Source organism: Meleagris gallopavo, chromosome 6 (genome assembly GCF_905368555.1).
Source record: "Meleagris gallopavo chromosome 6, MGAL_WU_HG_1.1, whole genome shotgun sequence".
Classification (NCBI taxonomy): domain Eukaryota; kingdom Metazoa; phylum Chordata; class Aves; order Galliformes; family Phasianidae; genus Meleagris; species Meleagris gallopavo.
This window is the reverse complement of record NC_139409.1, coordinates 25,888,497-25,913,951: the sequence shown is the minus strand read 5'-3', so window position 1 is coordinate 25,913,951 and position 25,455 is coordinate 25,888,497. Positions and strand designations below refer to the sequence as shown.

General features: G+C 35.1%; 1 protein-coding gene across 1 annotated transcript in view; it reads right to left on the bottom strand.

Moving 5' to 3' along the window:
- Positions 1-25,455, bottom strand: part of PHF14 (PHD finger protein 14) — a 174,235-nt gene that overhangs the window by 24,338 nt on the left and 124,442 nt on the right. Inside the window, exon 19 of the mRNA XM_085226963.1 lies at positions 9,332-9,445. Coding sequence (XP_085083089.1) covers positions 9,332-9,445 — 114 coding nt within the window. The remainder of the gene's footprint in view (positions 1-9,331; positions 9,446-25,455) is intronic.

Genomic DNA, 25,455 nt, shown 5'->3' with positions numbered 1-25,455 from the left:
ATCAAAACACATCTCTCTAGTTTAAGCCTCATTTGAAAGCTCTGAAACATCTTCTGCCAGCATCTTTCTCAGTGGACAGTGGCATGTTGGCAGAGGCTTAGACAAGTAATTTCAGCCGGCTAAGTTTTGCATTAGGCATACCCCAAATTCTTTTCTTTATATGGACAATACAGAATATTACCAAAGTTACAAGAGGATGCAAATATATCCTTACAGGCAGAATTTGTGTGTTGATTTCTGTTGCTGGCTAAAACCAATTTAAACGATAACCCTAACTGAGTAAAAAAACATACAAAAAAACAAACAAAAAACACAAAAAACAACAAAACAGGGCTGAATATAGGAAAACTAATTTCTCAATGATGTTACTCATGTTCAAAGTCTCTCTGGGTTTAACTGTACTTTCAGTAACGTTCTAACTGTTTCTATGTAGAAGAAAGTTCATAACTAGAGCATAGATTATACCCTTCTGGGTATTCTGTGTGATCCAGAGGTTTAGAAAAACTATGACAACTAAGTATGCATCAAAAAAAAAAAAAAAAAGATTAACTGTAGGAAAACCATTCAACTAAGAAGGATTTAGCAGGTCAATGAGGGCTATGAAAGATTATGTCATTTGCTAATCTAGTCTTCAGAAAATAGCCATTTAGTGTTAAATTAACATAAATTCAGTTTTAATTTGCTGTTAATTAAGGAAGATAAAATATGTATAGATATCACAAAAATATAGATTTATAACAGAAAGAGTGAGTCTAATAAATAACACATCACTGATCCTACTGTGCTAAAATACTTAGGTTTTATGAACTCCTCAATGCCTGCTAAATATTCTGCTTAAAAGTGAGAATAATTGAAAAAAACAATACTTTGATAAAGCAGCACTGCAACACTACTGGGATTCCACTGCAATTCAGAGATAAACCTGAAACAACCAGGTAGGGAAAAATCCATATAACCTACATTATTAATGACTTCTGAGTGACCTCTGTTTATCTTCACTACCTTAAAGATGACATTGAAATTTCCAACAGTACCCAAGGTTCATCATCTGAAATCTAGACTTAAAGAATAGCCTAATATTTTTAACCTGTCATATTAAAATAAAACAGAATTTTCTGAGATTATATATGATCTATAAAAATGATCACTGCTTTCTTTACACAGCACGATGAAAGGCATAATATTTACACTACATAAAAATGACTACATAACATATTCATTTAGTTTTTCATTCAAATGTTACAGATAAGAGAACAAATCATTCAGAAAAGAAATAAATTAAAAATAAAACACTATTTACAAACAGATACTGAAGAAAAGAGTTAAATTTACTTCCTCCCAGGAAAGAATTTCAATGGTACATCACACATTCAGCCACTCAGCAAATGACAACAGTATCATACACAACCTGGCATCATAACATTGCACAAATGCCTCAAAACACCCAGTCACAGCCAACCAGATAGCATATATGGGTACATTCAGGTCCATCGATATTAGTACAACTACCAAAATATACAGCTATAGGGAAACAGACTTCAGTTGTTAAATTTGCAATTACTTTCGAGTTAAAAGTGTGTTCGTTAAAAACTACCTGAAGTTTGCTCCATTAGAATTTTTCACTGTGTTTCTCACTGCCTTCCTCCCACTAAAAACATTTTTTCACGATTTCATTATGTAGTTTAAGCTTAAAAAAATTACTGTTTTTTCTTTCCTTTTTTCTTAAAATACAAACAATTGATTAGCATGCTAAAGACATAAAATATAACATGTTAACTTCAAATTGAATTTACAAAACTTAAATATTTTTTTTGGAGCAACATATTAAAGAAAAATGATAAATCTTATTAAATATACATCAGCTCTAATTTAATCGTTTCTTCTGTTCTTATTAATTTTTAAGATTATTTTATATTAGTTTTTCAAATAACAATGAAGCTGGTAACATCCAAGAAAAGATTTTTTTTCTCTTTAAAAGAAACTATTTTCAACTCATCTGTATTCAGAATATGAATACAAATCTGTACACAAGTAATTCTAAATGCCATTGGCTTCCCGCATTCAATGCTGCTATTTTTCTAAAGAATGTATCCACAGATCAATGACCCATTCATAAGATCTGGAAATGCCAAAGAATAATACCCCAGGGAAAATACTGTTTTCACTTCACTTAAAATAATCATTTTTACAACAGTAAGAAAGGCAGAAATCCCCAAATCACTGAAGTTGCCATCCAGAGTATCTATATATCTGAGAGGGAAAAAACAGTCATACAGAACTAATAATTTTTAATTTCAAACTAAAGACACAGTATAATGAATGAATCTCACAGATGAATGTTCATTTGGCATTGTATATTGCCCAGCATTTTTTGCATGTTTCACCCCTTTTCTGTTACTTTTTATTAACTACAGCTACCTTGAATTGATGATATCCAATGGACTCATCATGACATACCAAGAATGGTGAACGTGTCACAGATGTTCAAGCCATGTGGATAGGCTGCCTTTTTATGTAATCCTGAATGTTTTCCTGCAGTAAACTTACCAAAGAAGTGGAGCAGACACGAGCTTCCCCTTCAACTTATCAACATCTTTCTTACAGTGACACGCAAGTATGCACTTTTGCCTGAGTACTGCTTGCTGCCTGGTGATATTTTCCATCTTTTTCCTCCCCAAAGGAGAGTATTACTGCAGATTATTTAATTTATCTACCTTGTATAGAGTGCAGCCTGTTTATAGACTGTGGTGCCAATTTCTGAATTCAATTATTTGAGTAGGAAATAAAGGTTATTTTCCACATTTCTAGCACAGATTTTTTAATTCTTTTAGAAATATAGCTGAATGTCAAGCAATAAAAGAGAATATTGCAGGGATTCTTAGCTTTTGACATTTTTAATTGCCTCTGCTTTGGTTATTACACAATAGATAGTTTTGTCATCTAAATATAATGTATCTTTATAAAATCCTTTAAAATATGATTTCAAACCAATGAATGCCATTTTCTATTTGCCTTTAATTTTCTCTCAATAGTAAGTTCATCAGAGTGTAACAATTAATTAACTTAATTAAGCTAACTTAATTATCTTCTTTCATAGGTCAATATGTAGAGCTACTCAGATTAATAGCAGAGCTTGTAAAGTTAATCTTCTTGTATAATGCAAATGATGCCAAGTCATGTATTAAATACCTTCCTGAGTAACAGATGATATAGGACTAAATGTACTTTAAAGAAGGGCAGAGACTGTGAAAAGGTTAAATAAAGAAAAATGTCTTGGATTTGTGGAAATTTTAAACAGATCTAATTAATTTTTTACATTAATGATGTACTTCCAAGAGAAAGCCTCATTCCATAAGGCCATTTAGAGCTTAAATATACATAAATAAATTTTAACTTCAAAAGCAGAGCTGCATGACAATATTTTCCATCCATCTTACAACCTTTATGTTTCATTATTAAGAAGATTACATAAAACAGTCATGTGAAGAGACCAGGCAGAAAATATGAATTCTTAACTTCAGAGCATTTGCATGCTTACTCTATTTCCCAGTTTATTTTACAAAGGAATCACTTCAGTAGCCAAAGGTATTATGCTCTCTTCTCTGCTCATTATTAATTCACTTTTAACACACTTGGACTCTAAAGCTTTTTAGGCATATGGCTTAGCACTTTTGCTATGAAATATTAATGGAAACTACAGTAATCATAATAATTACTTGTAAAGCATAAAAGGTAAAGTCAAACAAATCTCCTGAGTGCCAAATGATCTGAATAGGTGACTGAACTCTGTTAAATAAATGAGTTTGACGGTTGGAATTCATATGACACAAGGAACACAGGCCAAATAACCAAATTTCAGTCAAGTAAGCAAATTTCAATCTTCTTTAGAATGTGTCTGACTTAAGCCCACAAAATATTCTAAACTTATAGAGATTCCAGCCTACTGCAAGTAACCAGTAAATCGGCATTTGCTCTTTTATTCAGCAATTAAGAGTTTCCTAGGTCTGTACAGCATAGAAATTTGTGATGACTTTTCTGACCACTAAGTTAAAAGAAAAATTAGCGTTCAAGATTTAATCTGCATTCCACTCATTCAATTTGGGTAACTACTTTTTCTCATTTAACAGTGTGTCAGGAAGAACAACATATTTATAGCAACAACAGTCTGCCACAGTTCTGTCAAATGGGTTGAAACTTGCAGCTACACAGAACAAAGGAAAAGTACTGTTAAGCCTACGAAGTTTAGTAAGGAATGAACAGGTGTTGTGTTTTTTTTTTTTTTTTTAACAAGCATGACAGATTTGTATTTATATATATATAGATATGCAAATATATGTGTTTTCTCTAATAAGACTGCAAATTCTCATCTTGCTTCTAGCCAATGTTTATTGTAGGCAATGACTGAGATTATTACATGCTATGCCATGGAATTATCTTTTATTCTATTCTTTCAAAGCATGTCACATCATACTTTCTTTATAAAGCAATCATCTCAGAGTAATAAAGCTGCAAAAGAATGGACTGGAAGCTCTGCTAATGAAGTTTATGATTTCTTTTTCTTTTTTTCTTTCTTTCTTTTTTCTTTTTTTTTTTTTTTAATCTATTTAGTATGTCAATGGGACTTGCTAGAAAAAATGTCTTACCTGGAGATCAAGGAAGAAAGATAACTCACAAATAAATAAACAAATATTTAATCAGATGCAAATTGTGTTCATAAAAACTAACAAATGCTCCCTTTGCCCACAGATGAAATAATGTAGATGTCTCTCCCAGAGTTTCTAAGAATAATGTAATGATTTAAAATTGCTCGAATCATACTTAGACTAAGATGTCTTAAGTATAGGACCATCTTTTCCTACAAAACAAAACCATGATGCAGCTGTGCATTACTAATGGAAGAAAAATCTGTGCTCTCTTCAGATATAGGGCAAGCTCTTAATGTCTAATAGCTCAGAAGAGATTAATCTTTCTTTAGTTCAGAATCCTACAGCTTTTTTGTACAACTTCTGTACTTTTAGAAAGCAACACAGATACATGGGCTGTTCACATTCATGTGCTACAATGAGGTTCATCAATATTTTACCTACAGTGCTCCATACATACACGCTTTCAGGGGGAAGAGAGGGGCCATGCAGGAAAGGGATTGGTTGGTTATTACTTGTTTTATCGAGCAGAGCTAAATGTCATAGAGAGAGTGGCACAGCATTCCATCTGTATCTGCACTGCTCCAGCAATGCAGCCATCTAGAAAGACAACTCTGTTAGCCTCAAGGTTTACGCTATTAAAAAATGATTAATTGATTTGCCACCAGATCAGCAAAGAAATTAATACACATAACTCATGCATTTCTGCTTTACTTCTAATTAAATAAGAGAATACACCTCTCCTGAGACTCAGGTTTAAGGGAACTGTCAAAACTTGTCTCTTCTTCCTTACATAACCAGCACCAGATGTTGTCACTCTCAGCAGACTCAAGTGCTGCTTATGGTAAATGGTATCAAAATATGGACCGCCAATCTTGCTGAACTACTTTAACAATAAACTTTCACTTCACTTTATCCAAGGTGATCGCACACGCATCTGCAAAGTAATATATTTACTAAATACATTGTGACTGCCAACTGCCAGATGAACAGTACAAATGACTCCAGAAAATACACCAAAAAGACATGTCCAACCTGTGGCCTGCAGGCCTCACAGTGTGGCCCATCCCCGGTGGCAGCTCTTCCCTATTGAGTGGCCAGGTGTGCACCCATCACTCACAACAACCAAACAACAGTGTGCTATTGGAACTGCCTAGGCTGAAACCAGGCCATGGGGAGGGCGCAGTGCAGATTCATTGACTTGCTTGCTGAACATTTATGGAGACCAAACAGCGAATGAGAGCATGGTGGTGCATTTCAGCAGTAGTGACAGCACCAGAAGGTCAATTCCACTGGTGCAAGTTTTGACGTGCATGGTGTGCCACCTCTTGTTCATCACTGTTGAAAATGTACAGCTAACGGGGGTGACTATGTTGAAAAACACTGTTTTGTAACTGAGAATTTTCTCTATCAAGTTACTGTGCTCATTCTATCTGCTGTAGTCTCCAAGGAAATAAATAACAGGCTACTTTTGGAGCTACCCATGTGGCATTTTTCTTCACTCACTGAGGCTCAGGAAAAATAAAAGTTGGACAGTCATTGAGTAAGACTAAGGAAATGTAACTTCCCAGCCTTTATAATTACAGTATAATTCAAGCAAGTGCATTTGTACTTTCAAAGCATTTTAAAAGCTCTGAAACTTGATTAATCAACATGTCCAGCGATTTTTCTTCATTAGCTAATGGCAAAGAATGTGTGGTATCAGAAATACAATAATATATTGAGTCAGGGAATACTAACAATAGGGAGGTGCCAAATTTTGAAATTGTTATAGGGACAAAATATTTACATAATTTAAGATTTTAACGTAATTGTAAAGACTATGTAAATTAGTATAACATTTTACTAAAAACAGTTATTTCACATTTTCCCAGTAAACTACAAAGAAGGTTTACTTAGGTGACAATGAAATTCAGATGGTAAATATTTGTTCCTTTTCACATGCGTTGAGCTTTTCTTTCTTTTTCACTGTTGCATGCTTCTTATTAAAAATGACAACAAAAATAAATAGCATTAACTCATTACAGGTAACTTCTTTCTTACAGTATGGACACCAATTCATTCAAGCATTCAAATCTGTACAAATTATTTTTTCACAAGGGATTGCAGTTTTTGAAAACATGGGCTAAATATATAACCCTAACTTCAAACACAGCTTGGTTATTTTACAGTCCCAAGTATTTTGAAATCTGAAGTACACACATTTTCCCGAATCTTTCGCAGGCACAAAAATTTCACAGATATGAAAGCTGAACTCTCAACATGCTAATTACTTATGCAGCAAGTTTTGCCATATGCTACATCGTTGGCCACTGTCCATGTGTCACACATTTACGTCTGATTTCAGAGCATGAAAGGAGGATGGTAAGAAGGGGGTAGTACCAGGAGCAAATCCCCTGCTGCCCTCTGGCAGCCACAGAAAAAAGAGAACTCAGCACTCAGCCATCATCTTGACCAGCAGAACATCTGGACAGGCAAAGAGCCTCATCTAAGTGATCAAATGACATCACACAAAGTTATTGAGTGTTTGAGTCAGACGGGACTAAGAGGAAAATAAATTATAAGCAGGAATTAATTAATGGATTATATAAATAACAATAGAAATTCATGGGATTTTCCTGACTTTCTCCTACTATAAATTGTTTTCAAATTTTCAAATCTGATACACTTCTTTAACACTACCTTCCATCTATTTCTTTGCTCATCTATTCCATTCTCCTGCAATCTTCAGTCTGATAGCTTTTTCCCCTTTACACTTCTTTCCTGTTTCTTCATACATGGCTGCATTTTATCATTTCATTAACAACCACGACCTTTTCCCCAGCACTGTCTTCTGGGTCAAATTCAGATGAAATGCATTATTACAGAAATAGTGCATCAGTTAACAGCTATAGTTAATTCTGAATATTAATTAATAAATATGTAATTTCACAAACATTTGCTTACTGTGCTGACTTACCCAAATGTAACTTAGATGGGTTGTTTCACAGTGAGTTCTGAATTTGGAAATTCTGCATACTGGTTCTCCCCTCTCAAGGTTTCCTGCAAATCCAACCACAAAACTCTTTCTGACTCTCCTCACTCTGTTTTGATATAAACTGCATTAATTATGTTTTGAGAAGTCTCATTCTGTTATTAAACATATATAATACTTCATGGCCCCATGTTAAGCAAAACAGCTTCACCATAAACTGAGATATTTACTAAAACTCAAAAGGTGTATTTCCATCTTTCACTTCTTTCATGTTTCCTCAATTTTATTATCCCCCACAGCATAGCTGTACTCTTCATTGTATAAAAAAATTGTATAGACACCTTCTCTGTTTTTACTAACCATGCTTCATCCTTCTTTCTGCATTACTTTTCTTTTATCTTTCTTTCTAGATATCACTTCTGCTCTGCTTCTGAATTTCTCCAGAGAAGAAACAGATAAATCGGAAAAGCTGAGACTTAGGAGGGCCAGAATCCATGGCCCTCTGTACTCTAAGATCCCTTTGCTACTCAAGAAAATGGACATAAATATTACTAAAAATTTACATTACTCTTTCCACTGGACTGTTTAGATGCGATCACCTGAGTACAAAATAACTATATAGTCTGAAAACACAAGATACTTTTAAGAATTAATTCGCCCAGCCCTGCACTGAGGACTTGCCTCTTCTTCAGACAAAGTGAGAAGATCATCAGAGGAAAGGAGAAATCTGTGAAGGTATTTGATAATTATCTATAGGCTGCACAGGAGAAATAGTGAATGGCACTGTAACGGATGTATTTCCTCCTGCTAATATTTCATATTCTCTTTTAAAGGGAAGATTGTAGAGAAAGAAAATCCAAGGGAAAAAAAAGCCTTAGTATTACCTTGTATGTGGCATATTCTTAACAACAATAACTGAATTGCTTGAGGAAGCCAAGATTAGGCGTATTAAGGTTACTCCAATCAAAAGACTTATCTTATTAAATATAATAACCTTTCCCTGAAAGGATGAATCTCATAATAAAATTAAGTTTTATGTCTGAATTCAGCAGACAACCCTCTCTCCAGAAATCATGTACTGAGACAAGCATGCACTCCGGGATCTGAAAAAGTCAGTCCCAGGCTACGTTACGGAACTACCTTACAAGTCAACACCTCTTCTTATACCAACAGGGAGTTGGCCTTATGCCCACACTACATCATTATCATCTAGCATCATTTTTTTGGAACACAAAGGTCACAATGAAAGGCACAGTAATATGACCAAGGACCTTTCCTTTGCACAACCCAGCAGTTAGCCATGTTTAGGTTTAAGGAAGGATGACAAATACTTTACATCTACTTATGTAACTATATACACATGCTGCTACTGTTTCTTTAGTCTTATATAGCTTCATTTGCTCAAATCTAACAGATTTCCTGATATTGTCATGGGTGTGTGAAAGATAGAAATAATGAAAAAAAAATATTTTCCCAATCCCTGATAATAAGAAACAGTATTAAAATGCAATAGTTGAAGACCACTTGGCTTACATAACAAAGGTCTGGAAATTTACCCTTGTCTTTTGTGTCAGTGGTATGGGAGCATAAAATTGAGTTTTAGCTTTAAAAAAGTCTCTGCTACAAGTAAAACAACAGTAGGCATGAAAAACAGAGGCAAACGTGTATTCCCCAACAGTTAACCTTGGAACAGAATAGACACAGAAGGTCCTACCTCTTCTGGATGTTTCTGTGCCACCGATATCAGCTCTTCAGAGCTACTTCTTGAGGTAGAGGGTACCACATTACCTGGGGCCTCTGAGACCACCTCATTTGACGGCTCGGAGTCCTGAGGGCAACAGAGACAAATAGACCCCTCAGCAGCGTGTTGGTGTGGTACCCCAAAAGGGAGAGACTTCTCAGAGGAAGCGTGCTCTAAGCACAGAGAAACAAAGAATGCTTGAAGTCTAAAACCCTGTTTTAATCTGGGCCAACACCTTTACCCCAAAGACAAAAATATCTGCCATTTACTTTCTTAAAATGCTAATACTTTATTCACAAGAGCATTTTATGGCTTAGCAAATAGCTACATAGCGTTTCAGAATCATCAAGTTCTGAATAAGCGTGCTTGTCTAGCCCATACCCCTGCATTTCATTCCCTTATTTATGATGGAGGTTTCCACAAAACAGCTGGGACTATGTTAAAACAACCCAAAACAAATAGATTTTATCAACTGCTTTAAACTGATATAGCGCATAAAAATATTAAAGCTAGAAAAAGTAGTAGTTGATTGTCAGTGTTAACACTACCATCAAGTAAGTAAAATAAAAACAAGTAGGTAGTTTATATTGTATTTTCTAAATTACCTTTACAGTGAATTTGTGATGCAATTCTACTAAAATAGATCAGTCAAAACAAAAATCACTTTAATACCTCCACTGCTTCACACAGTGGTTTTGATATCTGCATAGATTGAGATATTTTGTTACGGAGGAAAAAATCCATTAATCGGTACTATCTCTACTGTGCTTGTAATGCTCATTATGGAATAAGATATTTTAGATGTCATCACTTAGCAAGCAGAATATATGCTTTTGATGTACCACTTTCTCCCTGTAGTCATTAATTGCAAGGAAATCAAGATTGCACTTTTGGAAACTGCAAGCTGCAAAGCTCATTATTAAGTTTTTTGACATAACAACTTCTAAAATGTAAACTGAAACTTCATACTAATAATATTCAGCATCTGCAGTTTAGCCAAATGAATACATTTGGACTGTTGGAAGAGGAAAAATGAATGCTGTAGTCCAACACTCATTACTGAAAATCACACTGAGAATCAGAGGGCAGATGTAAAATACATAGATGAGGTTGCTGGAGACTAGAAAGCGGGGAAAATCTCTTTGGGCCTGAAGAGAGAGTTATGCAATATCTCTAATTGATATAACTTTTCAGGTTAGTTCCTGTTTGAAAAAAAAAAAAAAAGCTTCTAAGCTTAAATTTTTCAAATAAAACTATTTACAACTTTTTTGTTGCATTGCCTCTTTGTGACTCAAAATATTCTGCTGCACTTTGTGGTCTATCACCTTAAGTTGAAAGCTGAGTGCCAGGAGGACTTAAAAGGCAAAATCAGCTTTCAGTGGTGAATAAAGAATTCCATCAGTGTTAATAACAAAGTCTCACTGAACAGTTTTACAGGCATTAGCAAATGCAAAATGAGACGTTTTGGTAGAGCTACCATCCCAATTTTGTGACAAGAACAGTAAAACACTATTTTGCTCAGTTTTCTCAATTACTCACAAGAATATCAACATAATGACTTAATATGGTAAATTACAAGGAGAAACATCTCAAGCACTCTGACAGTAAACATTTGATCCTTCCCTATCTATTACATGAAAGCTCACTGCTATCTTTGCCAGCTAAAACTTCTGCATTGTGTTCACACTCACAGTTCCTACTTTTGCCTTAGAAGATCTGGACTTGCACAGGCAAACATCCCCACACTCAGTGGCCTCCTCATTTTGGTTCCTGGATAACAATGACAAGAAGACTATTTCTTCTTGCTGCTGGCCCAATTATCCATGAACTGATTCAGAGTACTGAACCATGCTATTTTGTTTACTTTGTGAGGACTAGAAAGTTAAATCACTGCTATGTAATTTATCAGCTTGGTGTGCTTCCAAGAGCTCTCCTGTGCTGCTTACAAATAAAAAAGTAACAACCACATATGCTTGGAGAAAATCGCGTACTTGTCCAAATTCTTTGGTTCAGTGATTTGTCTACTTGAATTCTGACTGTCTTTTGTGCCTAAGAAATGTTGTGGTATTATACCTGTGGCCAGATATTGGTGGCAACACTTCTTTCTTACTTATATTTTTTGAAAGTAATAAAAAAATGGGTTTCAAAACTCATCAGTGCAGCAGTAATTTGATAAGTGTGTATTCCCATTTCATTCCTTTTTCTTCAGCAGGACCAGCATGTCACAGACGCTCTCCCCTGATCAAGTCTCAATATCTTTTTCCCTTAAGCCATGCCTCTTCTTAGTTGTCTAAAGGACAAGCTGGCCAACGCAGTAGCCCATTTTTAAGGTGATGGATAGAAATCAAATTTACTTTGTTCCACAAAAAGCAACCAGAGAAAATGCTTCTCATTGTCCAGTTACATCAGTTTTGTCGTCTCTTTTGTCACTTCTTAGGAAAAATATTCAAAGCCTAAACATCTACATGAAAGGCAATCTATGTTGTTATGAAGTACTTAAGCAACACAGGAAATACAGATTTTGGAAATAAACATATTCAGTAAGTGAAGCATGATCCATTTGTGTAAGGTACAATGACTAAAATGCCACAAAGTGCAAGTCAGAACTTTCATAAAGCTTTTTCTCATTGTGTTATGAGTACACAGCTAAATAAGCAATATTTCTACTAACCACTTCTAGTACTCTGACTTATACTTGGACAAATAAAACCACCTGAAATTAGCACTGTTTACTTTTTTAGAGGAAAAGAATATCATCTGTTTCACTGACCCCAAACAATTATTTTACTGTATAAAGTGGAAAAATGTGCTTAAAAAATAAAATAAATTTCTTGTCTTCTTCCTATTATTTATACCACAATATATAGATTGACTTTGCAAAAATGCCACCTCTTTCTTTTCTCAAAGTCTTGTATCTTGAAAAAGATGTCAACAGCACCTCTTGTTTATTTGTAAGCCTCAAATATAGCCAGGAATGATGTGACTGTTCAGAGATGTATAAACAGCACAAGAGGAAGCACCACATGTGCAGACTTTCTACTGTTTATGCAAGAAAGGCAAATCTGCTTGACCTATGTCTGTTTTCACACAACCTAAATATTCATATATTTTAAGATACGCCTTGGACCTTCAGCACTTTATTTTTTATTTTTTTTAAATCAAGTCAGTAGAGATCAAAGGTAGAAAGTGAAAAATCAAAGGTTTATCCAACTCTAATGAAATTTCCTCAAAGTACTCCATTTTTTTTCCTCTTTTTCATCCTGTTTGGAGTGTATATGCTATTTGCATCCAATGAAATGGAAGTAAACATCGTTATCTTAGTTTCTGTTCTGTTCTGTGCAGAATTAGCAGTGATATAATACACTGAAAAATCAATAGTGCATACAGAACAGATGGAGATTTCATTTTTGAGCTACATAAAAGTGATAAATTTCAGAGGATAATATTTACATTTTATGCTATGCTGATGTTGCTGGGTTTTCTGCTTGTTTGTTTTTCAAGTTCTAGTTTGAGGATTTTTTTTTTCTTTAAAAGAACAGGTCTTAAATACACAATACATACAAAAATACACATATGTATTGTAGACGTATTTTCCATATATATGCATACATTTTTACAGACGTACATTGCTAAGGCTATATTCATTATGAATATTATGGAAATGAAATATTGTAACTGTTTACCCATTTATGTTAGAGACACAACAGATGTCAACTTGTATAAAACAGAAGCTCTGTGCAGCCTCTGATTTTGAAGAAAATAAAGAACTGATGTATAAAAAAGCATTCCTAAAAGACTGCTAGAAAGCATGAGAAGTTGCATTTGAAATAAGATGATAGAAAAACAGCATTTTAAGATGGTATTTATACCAGCTGAGCATCAGCTAGTCTGCTGTCACTACTTTAAAACAAAACAAAAACAAAAAAGAATCCAAATGAACCAACTCACAAGCCCCCAAACCTTTTACAGATAATTTCAAGCTGTCAGGTTTGAATATATAATGTTAACTCTGCATCAGTTTTCATGTATCATCCTTTACCTTGGTCCAGTTGAAAATTACACAAGCCATAAATTAGCTTTAAACAAGCTTTGAATCAGCCTGGAACCAGTTTTCAAATTAAAGAGCCGTCAGTATATTACATGGTACTGTCATTTTATTACCCCAATCAATTCTGTGTGGCCTGAGGTTGAAAGAAAATGGATGCTGTCTTCATTTGCAAAGGGTTTATCTCTTACACCAGGCTCTGAGGACATGGCTACAGTAATGAATTGGAAGCTAAAGTTACTAACAAAGACTTTTAATAGTAGCAAAGTAGAAAAATTTGCCCCTCTTTAGGCTTAGAAAAGAAAAAGGAAAAAAAAAAAAGAAAGAAAAAAAAAAAAGCTCTTTCCAAAACATGAAGCATGAAGCCAGCTTCTTAAGGCTGAAGGACTACGGGAAGAAATGAAGAAATGAGTCTATCTTTGCTCAAGTGCCACAGTGCTGTGAGGCTCAGAGAGCACCACATTCATTGAGACATGGGAAATACCTGTCTTGGTCAGAGCAGGGCCCCTGAGAAGCCCAGGATGCAGGAGATGATCCCAGCTGCTCCCACCATTCCCTGCTCTCTCTTAATCACCACGTGCTCACTTTGAAGGTCTTTTTGATATCCTAGGTAGGATATGGTAAAATATAGTGAATGCAAGGTATATGCAATTCTCCACAGTTCATGGAAAAAGCAAAGCGCCAGCAGGAACAGATTTCAACTTATTTCAATCTCCTTACACACGCAAGATCACTTTGTCATTGCCTGCATTCTACCCAGCAATGGTTAATGAGGTAAGAATAAAGGCTCCAAAACCCACGCTCTGTATCTGTAAAATTTCCCTTCCTCCTCCTATGCTCCTCTTGACATTCTCCTCGTGCTGATTTTGTTTCACATCTGACCATTTCCTCTCTTCACCTGCCCTCTCCAAAGATACAAAATTACAGCTGCAGCCTTTACACAGGCTGCTAACCCCCGGTGTACTCTCGTGCTTGCTCTCCACTGCTTCATCCCTCTCTTGAGAAGGCACGATGACTCCTTTGTCTGCACACCGATAACAGGCTCTCAGCAGATGGCCGAGCAACTGCTTCACTTCAGGTAACAAACCTCAATTTAGATCTAGAACTGCTGCCCTCTTTAAAGGCAGAGACAAAAGAGAAATCTTTTATAATTCTCAGTTTTCCAAATATAGGACCTTCATTACATATTTTAGCCTCACGCTATTTTTTATCAAAGTGTGCAATACAGAAGACTTAATAAAGCTACAAGATGTTCACACTAAATACCAATCTGCTTCAATTTATAATCCTTCTAGCTTTCAATAAACTACAGCATTGACAAAAGCAAGTTTGTATCTTGAAAATCTGCCTACATTTCCAGCTGTCAAAGGGTGACTCCCCTTCACAGCTGTTTAAAATAAAGATGTTACTATTACTAGAATTTTATTAAAACTGAACAAATTATGACAGGAAACAGGGCCGTATGTTTGCTCAGGATACATTCTTCCAATGAAAAAAAAAAAAAAAAAACCACCAACAATCTACATATATTTAAAGGTAGGAACAGCACTCTCAAAATAATGTTTTTCACATTTACTCTTCCAACTTTATCTTATGCAAATAGAAACAGCAAGCAGCAGAACATCTTACCTTCTGAAAGTATCACCACTCATCTCCGGAATCTGAATTCACATTCCCTTTCTAATCAACACATTTTCCACATTTGCATTAAGTCACTGTGGTAATCCTACCTCTCTGTGGAATGAATCCTTCCCTTTTAATATCAAACTCTCCCACTTTTTTATATTTCCCTTTTACACTTGCATCAATCGAAAGCTGTCTTTCAATGCCTGCTTTTTATGACCCTGAACTCTCTGAGCAGTCTTAAAGAAATCAGCTGTTAAACTGCTGTTATTTTTAAAAATATGTAAAAACTGGGATTAACCACTGAAGTATAGGTTTGTGTCACTAACCTCATCTTTTGTATACAAGACAAAGGAGTACACCTTTCTTGTTACTGTCGTGATTTAAAGCCACTGATCACAGATACGCTGTGGCTCAAACTGCTGGCAAAAGTAAGGATATAAGCATCTTTTCGCATGATCAGTTTTAGAATTTCTTGAATAAAAGGAAAAAAACAGCATCTATCTTTCCTGTGCTATATCCCCTGTGTCTCATATAACGTGGTAATTATCTGATGTAACAGATTTTACATTAATACCTTTTTGCAGACTACTAATATACTGGTCAGACTGCTGTACAACACTATTATCATTACATATAAGAGAAACTCAGTACTTCGCCTTTTTTCTCAACACTACTTTCCTCCTAGCTATTGTTCTGTAATTTTTTCTCACTATGATTCAGGATACAGGCACATACTACTGCCCAACAAGTTATTAGGAACACAGCACTGTTAGCTGTGCAGTAAGGTACAGCAGCAAATTTACTCCTACCCCTCGGGCCAAGCTGCTCACCCACACGATTTCTAGCCCAAGCAGTTTGCTTTACACCACTCCATCAGTCAAAGGGAAAGCAGACATGAAGTTCACTCACAATGCTCGGCTCACACTCTGCTCAAACCACAAGACTGAGCACTTGAGAAAATTTCTGCTCAAAAAACAGCTGCTTTATTTGAACAAAAATAGAACGTAGCTCAGAAAAGACTTTCTTTCAAGCACACAATCTTCAATACTATGCATCAGCATGCAGAGCGTGTCTGTCAGATGTCGGAACAAAGCTTTAAATTGTACCATCTAACTTAATTCTCAAGATAGGGTCAGCACATTCACAAAGCTTTTCTTTCCTTTGAGATGTCCTTAAAGTAATATTTATTTAGCTTCTTAAATCTTCATCAGCAGCGATTCTTGCTTTTCAACTCCTTGAAGTCCAGATTTTCCCAACATAATGCAAAATAGAGCAATGTTAAAATGTGCAATTGCCAAAAGCATCACAAAATTGTCAAAGGCTAGTTATCAAACAGAATCAGTTTTCATATCTCCCCACTTCCAGATTTTTTTCCCCAGTAATAAGAGGAAATAGATTGCATACTACATCATTTTGCACTCTGAGTTTATAACGTACGTTGTATAGCTCCCTGAACTTTCCTCATATGGCACCCACTTATCTGCCTGTGGTTCAGCACTTTGTAACTGCTCTATCCTGCTCTATGTGTCCTCTTCTTTACCACAGCCCAAGTTTTTAACTCGTTCTGCTCTGCTCTCCCCTGAGAGGCTTTTTGTGTATTCCTCCGTGTAGAGCTTTCAGATTCTTAAGAATGTTTGTGTGCTCACATTTCCCCTTCTGTGCCAAGGGCTCCTCCTGCAATCCCATTAGTTTCTCTCTCTTTCTGGACCCCATTCCAAAAGGTATCATCTTTTACTTACAACTGATGAGGCAGAGATCAAAAACATTTCTTCAAAGCTATGAAATATTTTAAAAGAAATTAATCTATCTATGTTTGAGCATGTATATAAAAATATTTCCTATGTTCTCCTTTTAAGATCTCTTTGTAAAATGTGCCAAGTTAAAAAAAGAAAAAAAAATCCTAGATATCCTTCAACGGACTTCAAGCAATTATGTTATGAATCTTATTTTGCAAGTGCCCCTGATTTATTCATTCATGCTGGTCAGCAGAGTGAGGTAACTCAAAAATACTTACAAGTAAGTTTAAGCTACTAATGGAAGTACATATTCTTATTAATGCAAAGTAGCCAGCTGAAACATAGAGATGTTTTGTTCTATCAGACTGAGCCACACTGACAATGGGCTGTTTACTTAAACGGGAAGGAGCAGCCCAGTTGACACAGTTTCAGAGGTGACATTAATCAGCCATCTTTTGCTGAGCCTGCAGGAATTGAAAGGTCAAACCCACTGCTGCTGCTTGAAGGCATCCTCAAAAAGGCCTGGAAATTCCTCATTCTTCTCTAATTAAGAACACCAAGAATGATATATGGAATGATGAGGCTAAATTAGCTCAAAATATAGATCTCACTCTCTATTTTTAGGGGGCATATTTTCCTCTTTTTATCTTTTTAAAACAAAAAATTTTTTAGTTTCTAATCTGTATTAAAAAACACACACCAAGACCTTCTTCAATATAATTCCTTAAATAACAATGAAGACTAAGTTGTTTTAGCTAAAAACATTATGCACACAGTGCTTACACAAACATGCAAATTATAAAATGCAATAACTGAACTGAATATATCTGTGTATTAAATTTTAGATTTTCTACCTTGAGACTACTGATATGCAGTTCCACAAAATCTCCTATTAAAATAGGAATGGAATAGCTTTTGTAGTCAGTGAAACTAAAACACAAATACCTTTGATACAGTAAATGTAAGAGTGATTTTAATAGTCATTTCATGCCTAAATTACTCTCTTTTGATGTTGCTTCTTCACATCTCCATGAAACGTATATATCAAACATAAAAGTATTTATCCTTCTACTCCAAGGATAAACATCAGCCAGATCCCAAGCTTTGTGTGAGAGAAGAGAATGTTCTAAAATGCAAACGTACTTCCTAAGTGCTGACAAGGCCCCTCCTGAATCAGCTAGGACTACATGGCTGGCATCAGCACAACCTGGGAAAGGTGGCACACACCGCCCAGATGAATATGAACAAGACTATGGAAAGCACGTGATGGAACAAATCAAACATGCCAGACATGCACTGCTGTGGGCAGTGGAGCATGGAAGAAATTCTTGACTAGAATGACGGAGCTGATGAATTCAAAACAAAGCTGCGTTCCATGAAACAAATTTTGGGCTTCGTTATAGTCCACTTTCAACAACCAACGAAATGCAATACAACTGTCAGAAATAATGAACAAAAACCCCTGACTGAATGAAATAACAGAGCTTTCCCAATCCTTCTTTCCCAATCCTCCTTTCCCAGTAAGCAAGCAAGTTGAAGGCACAAACTGGCACTAGAATATTCAAACAACGCATTTTCAAACAACATTCTGAAGTTAATATATTTTGAAGTTAAAGTATTGATAAGCCTCATCAAGAGATCAAAAAAGACTGAAGATTGAATTACACAACCAAGTCTCAATACAACACACAGGGACAGCCAAGATGTGCCATCACTGGCAGCTATTGTCATGCAGCAGGAACAGTCCTTGTACTGAGGATCAGCCAAATGTGATGTACATGTTTCAGAATATCACTAGACCTGGCCATCTCCAGTTTTAGTGTCCCTTGAAAAGAACCCAGTTTGCACACTCTTGAGACTGCACTTTAATGCAAACGAAATGTTGCAACTGGTGGCAACTGAGTGATTTGCTTCAAAAATGCATTCCTGATCTTAACCAAAAAGCCAAGATAAATGTAAACTAAGATACCTCTGATTAAGATCCTGAAATGAGCACACACGTATGCAGAACCATTTCTGAATCTACTAATAGGAAATGTTCAGAATAATAGTCTATCTATTTTAAATGCCATCTTTAATCTTGTTAACCCTGGATTATCAGGTTTCCTTCCTTCTCGTGAGATTCACTAAACTGAAAGCTCTGTGGGGTCTAAACCCTTTTTTTTTTTTTTTCTTTCTCCCCAAATAATAAAAATAGACAGACACATTAATACATTTTATACCTTACTTGTAGAAAAGGTTTGATTGCTTCCCTAAATTCACTGGTCATTCATTGAACAATCACAATGTGGACCCTAACTGACTTTTCTGCTTAAGAGAGCTCAAAACCATATTTATCTAGAGGTTACTTAACTCACTGTTCTTTAGCTGAGGCAGATTGCTTTGCATGGAAAAAAAGGATTCACTGGGTAAAATGGCTCAGGGTGTATTAATTATATTAACCAAGGAAAGAGACAAATTGTATTCAGAATACTGTTTTGTATCAAGGAGCTTTCCACAGGTTCTATCTTTCCTGTACTCTGAAAGCAAAACAACAATAGGTCTACAGGTCATTTCAGTGAGGAATGATGACAGATTAGTAAATCACATATCCCATATCTCAAATGTCCTTTTTGTTTTGTTTTAATTTTCTCATAACTAGCTTATAAATGTGGGCGATACTTAAGATTTTTGTAATAACCTTCAAAATATTCCTTACCACAGGCAATAAAGTACTTAGAATATCTTTTTGCTCTGAAGTTGCTCTAGGTTTTGCAAAAATTTCAATCTAAGCAAGCAATGGAGACACTGATATTATGTACTAGAAGAAAACGAGGGCTAGTTGAATACTCACTCGATACATAATATACTTACAAACATTAATATCTGATATGTACCCTAATTTATTGCACAGGACAGGTTACACATTTAGCATCCATTATGTCAATTACTGTATCAATCTGCTGATGCCCTTCTATTTCCAAAAATAAACCTGCACTGTGATTTACTCACTCTAAGCACACTTCTGAGCCTTCCATAAATACTGTGTTATCTTCTTATTTCCTTTTTGACACTTCTCTTCTGTGTCTATTTATACCACATTTGGAATGATACCATCTGCCCGTCAGTCTTCACAAGACCAGAAGCTGGAAGAAACCTTGATATCTACAGATTCCAAGGCTTTCCATACGTAATTTTTTTTTTTTTTTCTTTCTGGTACAGTTCAGTGCAGTTTAAATACACTTAAGACTTCTCAAACATGCTCAAAGGTGTTTCAAACCACTGAACCAGATAATAATTTTCAACTGTTACCAAAGACACATTTACAAAAATCTGAGATAAACTTAATTGCTGCCAGGATTTATCAATGCAATATGCATTTTAAAGGTTTTGTGAAAATCTTTTAAAAAGCCATCTTAAAATCCCACATAGTATTTGTGCACTTTCTTGGTAGAGCTAATTATAATGCTCTTATATTCCCACACAAGCTATTTGCTGAGCCAATTTTAAGAAGAAGGAACTTTTCTGCTACAGAATGCTAAAATTCAAGTGGTGAGGCACTCCTTTGCACAGAAAGTGGCTGACACAGCACAAATCAGCAATGCCCAGCTGTCTTCTGCAAAATGTGATTAAATGTGGCTGGCACTACAAGAATCTCTATTTGGGAATGGCAACAACCTCACAACCACTATCTAACACTACCACAAAAAGCAAATCTTGACTCTGCTAAAATTCATTACTTGCTTAGCACTTCATAATTTTTTTTTGGTGGTGTGATTTTTTATTTTTTCCCTTCCCTCCCATCTCCTTTCTCTCTCCTGATTCAATATGACTGGATTTTGTATAGGCAGCATTAGTAATTTATACTGATGAGTGACACGTTACTTAAAGTGGCATACACGGCTGCACTTCTTTGAAAGCCTTTAAAATAAAATCAGTCTTGAGAGTAAACATGAGTAGGCAATTAGGAAACTACAATACAATGTTCGGATCCTATCCAGAGACTAACAATTAAAGATCTAATTCTTTAACATACAGGATTTGATTACAGGTGCTAAGTTAATTTTCAGAGTAATAAAGTTTAGACTAGTTGTGAGAAATCAAGACACATAATTCTTCTTTAATTACATGCTTTCTAGTTCTGTGCAAGACATAAGACAAGAAATATACATAATAGGCTTTCAGCAGCAACAGAACTCTACTTTGCAAAATTAGAGTGGATGAGGATGTAACCAGAATTCAGATACAACTTGCACTTCTCAGGATTCCTTTTGTTTGTTTTGTAATTGTAAAGTACACACCTCTTGCTACTTTCTGTTGGTAGTCTTCAATTCTTGAATGAATATTCAAATTATAAAAGATTATGTATACTGCATATGCTTTTACTACAGCCCTCCTGGCATCTTGTCAGCAAGGCCAAAAATTTGATCAAGGCTTGAAAGGAAGTCAGTTACAGATCATTCCATTCATTTCCATATGTTTTCAGAATCAATGTGAGTTCCACTAAAAAATAGATAACAATCACAATCTTCAAATGACATGTTAACAGAAAATAGCATTGGTCAATTACAATTTATTGGCAAATTTGTTGATGACACCATTGTCAGTAAAAAGCCCCAATAAATACTTTAAAGGCTCAGTCATTATTTTTGGAATTCTACAGTAGGGTAAATTATAATAATTTGGCAGCTAAAATTTGATGACTTTCACATGCTTGTATTTTCCTTCTCCTACTTCATTTAGAAAGGAATGTAAAACTGAGCAAACCTGGATTAAAACTGCTATCTCCATGTTGTTTACATTTCTGTGTATTACCTTCAATTACAATCACAATGCTACTCAACAGCTGTAGATATCTAGAGATTAATTTTCAAAAGCACAAATGATAAAATTTCCAGTTACAAGAAGCACTCCTCCTGTCCTTCTCAGGCAGTACTCTTCCATCAGCCTTCTCAAGTACTTTGAAAGCATGTGCACCAGAGAGGAGTTATAAAACCTTCTTATGCTGGGGTGCTGCTCAGTCTTGAAAATGTACTCTCCTTTTTTTCTTTTATTCTCTTACGATGAGTTAGCTTAAAACTAGGTTTAGTGGCTTTATAGACACGATGCTAACTGCTTTTTGGATTTTACCAATTTCAGATAGGTTCCAGCATAGACTCCTTACCACTCAGTAGAGTGGTAGTGAGTGACTTAGGCTGTAAATTCATTTTGTCGTGGCTTAGGAAGTGTAAGCCATAATTCAGTAGAAAAGCTATTTCCAGATAAGCCATAATTGTAAGCAGATTTTGTTAGAAGCATAACCTAAAGAAGGTAAGGAGGAGCAATGGTGTTTCTAGATGCTACCCAGTGAAGAGATTTTCTTTCCTCAATCATTACTTTATACTAGATAATAGTTACTCTATCAAAACTAAACCACATCTAGAGTTTTAAATGCTTAAACACTAGATTGTGTTTATTCAGATTAGATGCATTAAAAATGTATCATTATTATACTGTGTGGTTCAAATTACTAAGCCTGGCACTTCACTAGTATCAGGAACCTCTTAAATTAGTTATGGATAAGTATCATAGAAAGGCTTGGGTTGGAAGGGACCTTAAAGATCATCTAGTGGAAATCCCCCTGCCAATTGCTTCAATTTAAAGGTAATACAGGGCATCAAGAAATATCATTCTTTTCAGTACTATTTGAAACATCACGTTTTTTTCTGCTTTTATTGTAAAACATTCAACATAGTAGAAGGTATTGGATTATACTACTGACCCCCCACTAAGAAAAAGAAGTTGGAATGGTATGCAAAATTTCAGTTTTGAAAAGATTCTGAATTGTTGGGTTATGAAGGAATATGAATGAAGTGAAGCAGCAAGGGACTTCTTCAGTCTCCTAGCTAAGAAAATGAATCTTGGAAATGGAACAATTTTTGGACCAAATACTATTAAAGTGGAGTTTTAGTAACAAAAATACCTATTTAAAACTGCTGCACAGTGTAAGTCTGGGACAACAGGCTCTTACCAAACTTATTATAACTGTTTTCCTGTTTGTTTTTCAAAATTTAATATGAGAATAAATTATATATTTCACTTTGCATTCCTAATTGGCGCCGTATCTTTTAAACACTTTAATTATTACTCATTGATCTATTCCAATGTCATACTTCAAAATTAGAAATCTTTTTTGCATTTGGAACAACTGCACATCATTAATTTTGGCTGGCATTAGATCTACTGCCCTCTGAGTAACCAGTCAAAAAGAGATTTGTTCAGAGAAGGTTAAGAGAAAGAGAACGCTGTAGCATATTGCCCATTTTTCACAATACCTTTTGGTTACAATTAAACTGAACCTAGTAGGAAGCACAAGCACTGGAAGTCCAAGATGAGGATTTGGCATCCAGTGACATGGAGTGTTTGGAACTGGTAGAATTGATTTTGTTGTGGAGAAGAATTCAAATAAATATCCATTCCAAACATATTTTACAGTTCTTAAACTTTTTTTTTCTCTGTCACTAAAACCTAAGTTCCTACATACACTATGGGAATCTTCTGGCAACTGAGTGTATCTGATTATTTGGATTCATTTCTGGATTTAATACCAACTAACTCTATCCTGAACTTATCCTCTCTACATAAATCAAGCTTCATCTTAAGTTAATTTCAAGGTTGATTATTTTTGGAACATTTTATGATATAAATTATTCAATAGATAGATCTTTCACATTTATTTGCCAGAAAATAAGAGAGGCTGCGCCAATTAATTTTTCTAAATATGGGGAGCAAATGCTAGAACACACTTGGCAGTATTAACTGGCCAACTGATAAGAACTAATCTACACTGTAATGTGACTTTTTTTCTTGGACTGTCTGGACAGACAAAACCAATGTTCTTAAAACAGCACTGCTAAAGTTTCACACAGTCTTAACATTTGGATAATTTTTTTCTTGTTATTTTCAAGACTGGCATTCAATGGTGTCCAAGGCTTCATGGCTCCTCACAAATTTATGAAGACAAGGACTTCAATGTGTATTTTCCAGCATATCTATATCTATATCTATCTATCTATATATATTTATGCACATACAAATATACATGTTTGAACATGTCCCAAAGTGATTTATGTAGCATCACTCAATTCTACTCAGAAAGTTTTAAAATATATGAACAAATACAAAAATGTTTGACTGTATTGTTCTTGATCAACACACAAGAATATAAGTCATAATATCCACACCCATTAGAAATGAAAACAGATTCCATCTTTTCAAATGTGGTCACTTACAGTATGCAATTCACTATTTTGTAATACTGAGTTAAGCCTGAAAACTGTTGCATAAAGCATAATGGAAAAAAATTCAATTTGTGTTCACCTGCTATCAGCGAGCAGATTTGTTAGCAGTATTCATTTGTCATTTTCCATGTACAGTGATGTTTGCCTTGGTGGCAGAACATTTATTTGTATGTTGAGTTCTCAAAAGAAACTGCACTGATTAAATTAGGGTCACAACTTCTTTACAAGCACTGCAGTCACCCTTTGTCAGAATACACAATTTTAAAAAGTTTCAATTAATACAAAGGAACTTTAATAATACAAATTCTTATGCATATTTTTGGAAAGATGTATTTTAAATATAACTAATTTTGCACAGAGTGATACCTACAGAAGTACTATAAAACATATATAAGACATGATTAAGCACAAATATAACATTACCAATTTCTGTCAAACTCACATTGTATATTAAAATAGTGTTTTCTCATATATATAAACCTCTAAAAACTTTTCCACTTTAAAAATATTTCCACTTTCTTGGAAAAGTATATTTCTGAATGTTAGTAAATGCCTGGATAAAGTCTGTCCACGTAATGCTGATTCCATCATCTTCTACGAGTACTCAAGCAAACAGAATCCCACGCAGACTAATCCCTTCGCTAATCTAAATTGTTTAGCCCCTATAGACCATGGATAGAAAAAAGCAGTTCTAGAGAACACTCCATCGAAATTTAAGGAAAATGTCTAAAATAAGGGCACAGTAATGGCATTTTACAAACAGGAAGTTAAGACATGGACCCAAACAAATCCATAGATTTTTTACTCAGTTGCAATAATCCAGACCACATCATTGTGATGACTTTCAGCTTACACCAGTTTACACCATCACCAGGTGCAGCTCTCAGAATTCAGCATTTTTGCATGTTAGGCCAAAGGATCCAAGCGAGGCAGCAGCAAATGAGAAAAAAAAATACTAAACATCTAAAAATGCTTATTTTGTCTAGCATGCATAGGAGCTTGGGGTGAGAGAAGGGTAAAATTCAATCTTCCAGTCACAGCGTACTTCAAACATAAGGGCAGTCTTTTTCTTTTTTGTCCCTGAAATGATCATTTTTGTTTTTGTGTCTTGCAGAACCTGAAGACAGTATTTTCTTTTAACACCCAACCCAAATCGTTCTCTTTCAGTGACCTCCAAAAGCTAAATGGGAGAAGGCATAAGGTTCTATAGAAAAAAAAATAGCAGTGTGAACTTACTACAGGCTATAAATTCATGCACAGCCACAGGAAGAATACAGTGCTGCATGCAATCTTAATTTGGGCATTTCCTACATTCTGAGAGCTTGACATTGGGATTTCTTAGTTCTGCTGTTACTTTTATTTATGAACACAGCCACATGTAAGGGTGAGAAAACACACTCTGAGATAAAGGAATAATTTTAAAAATTTTTA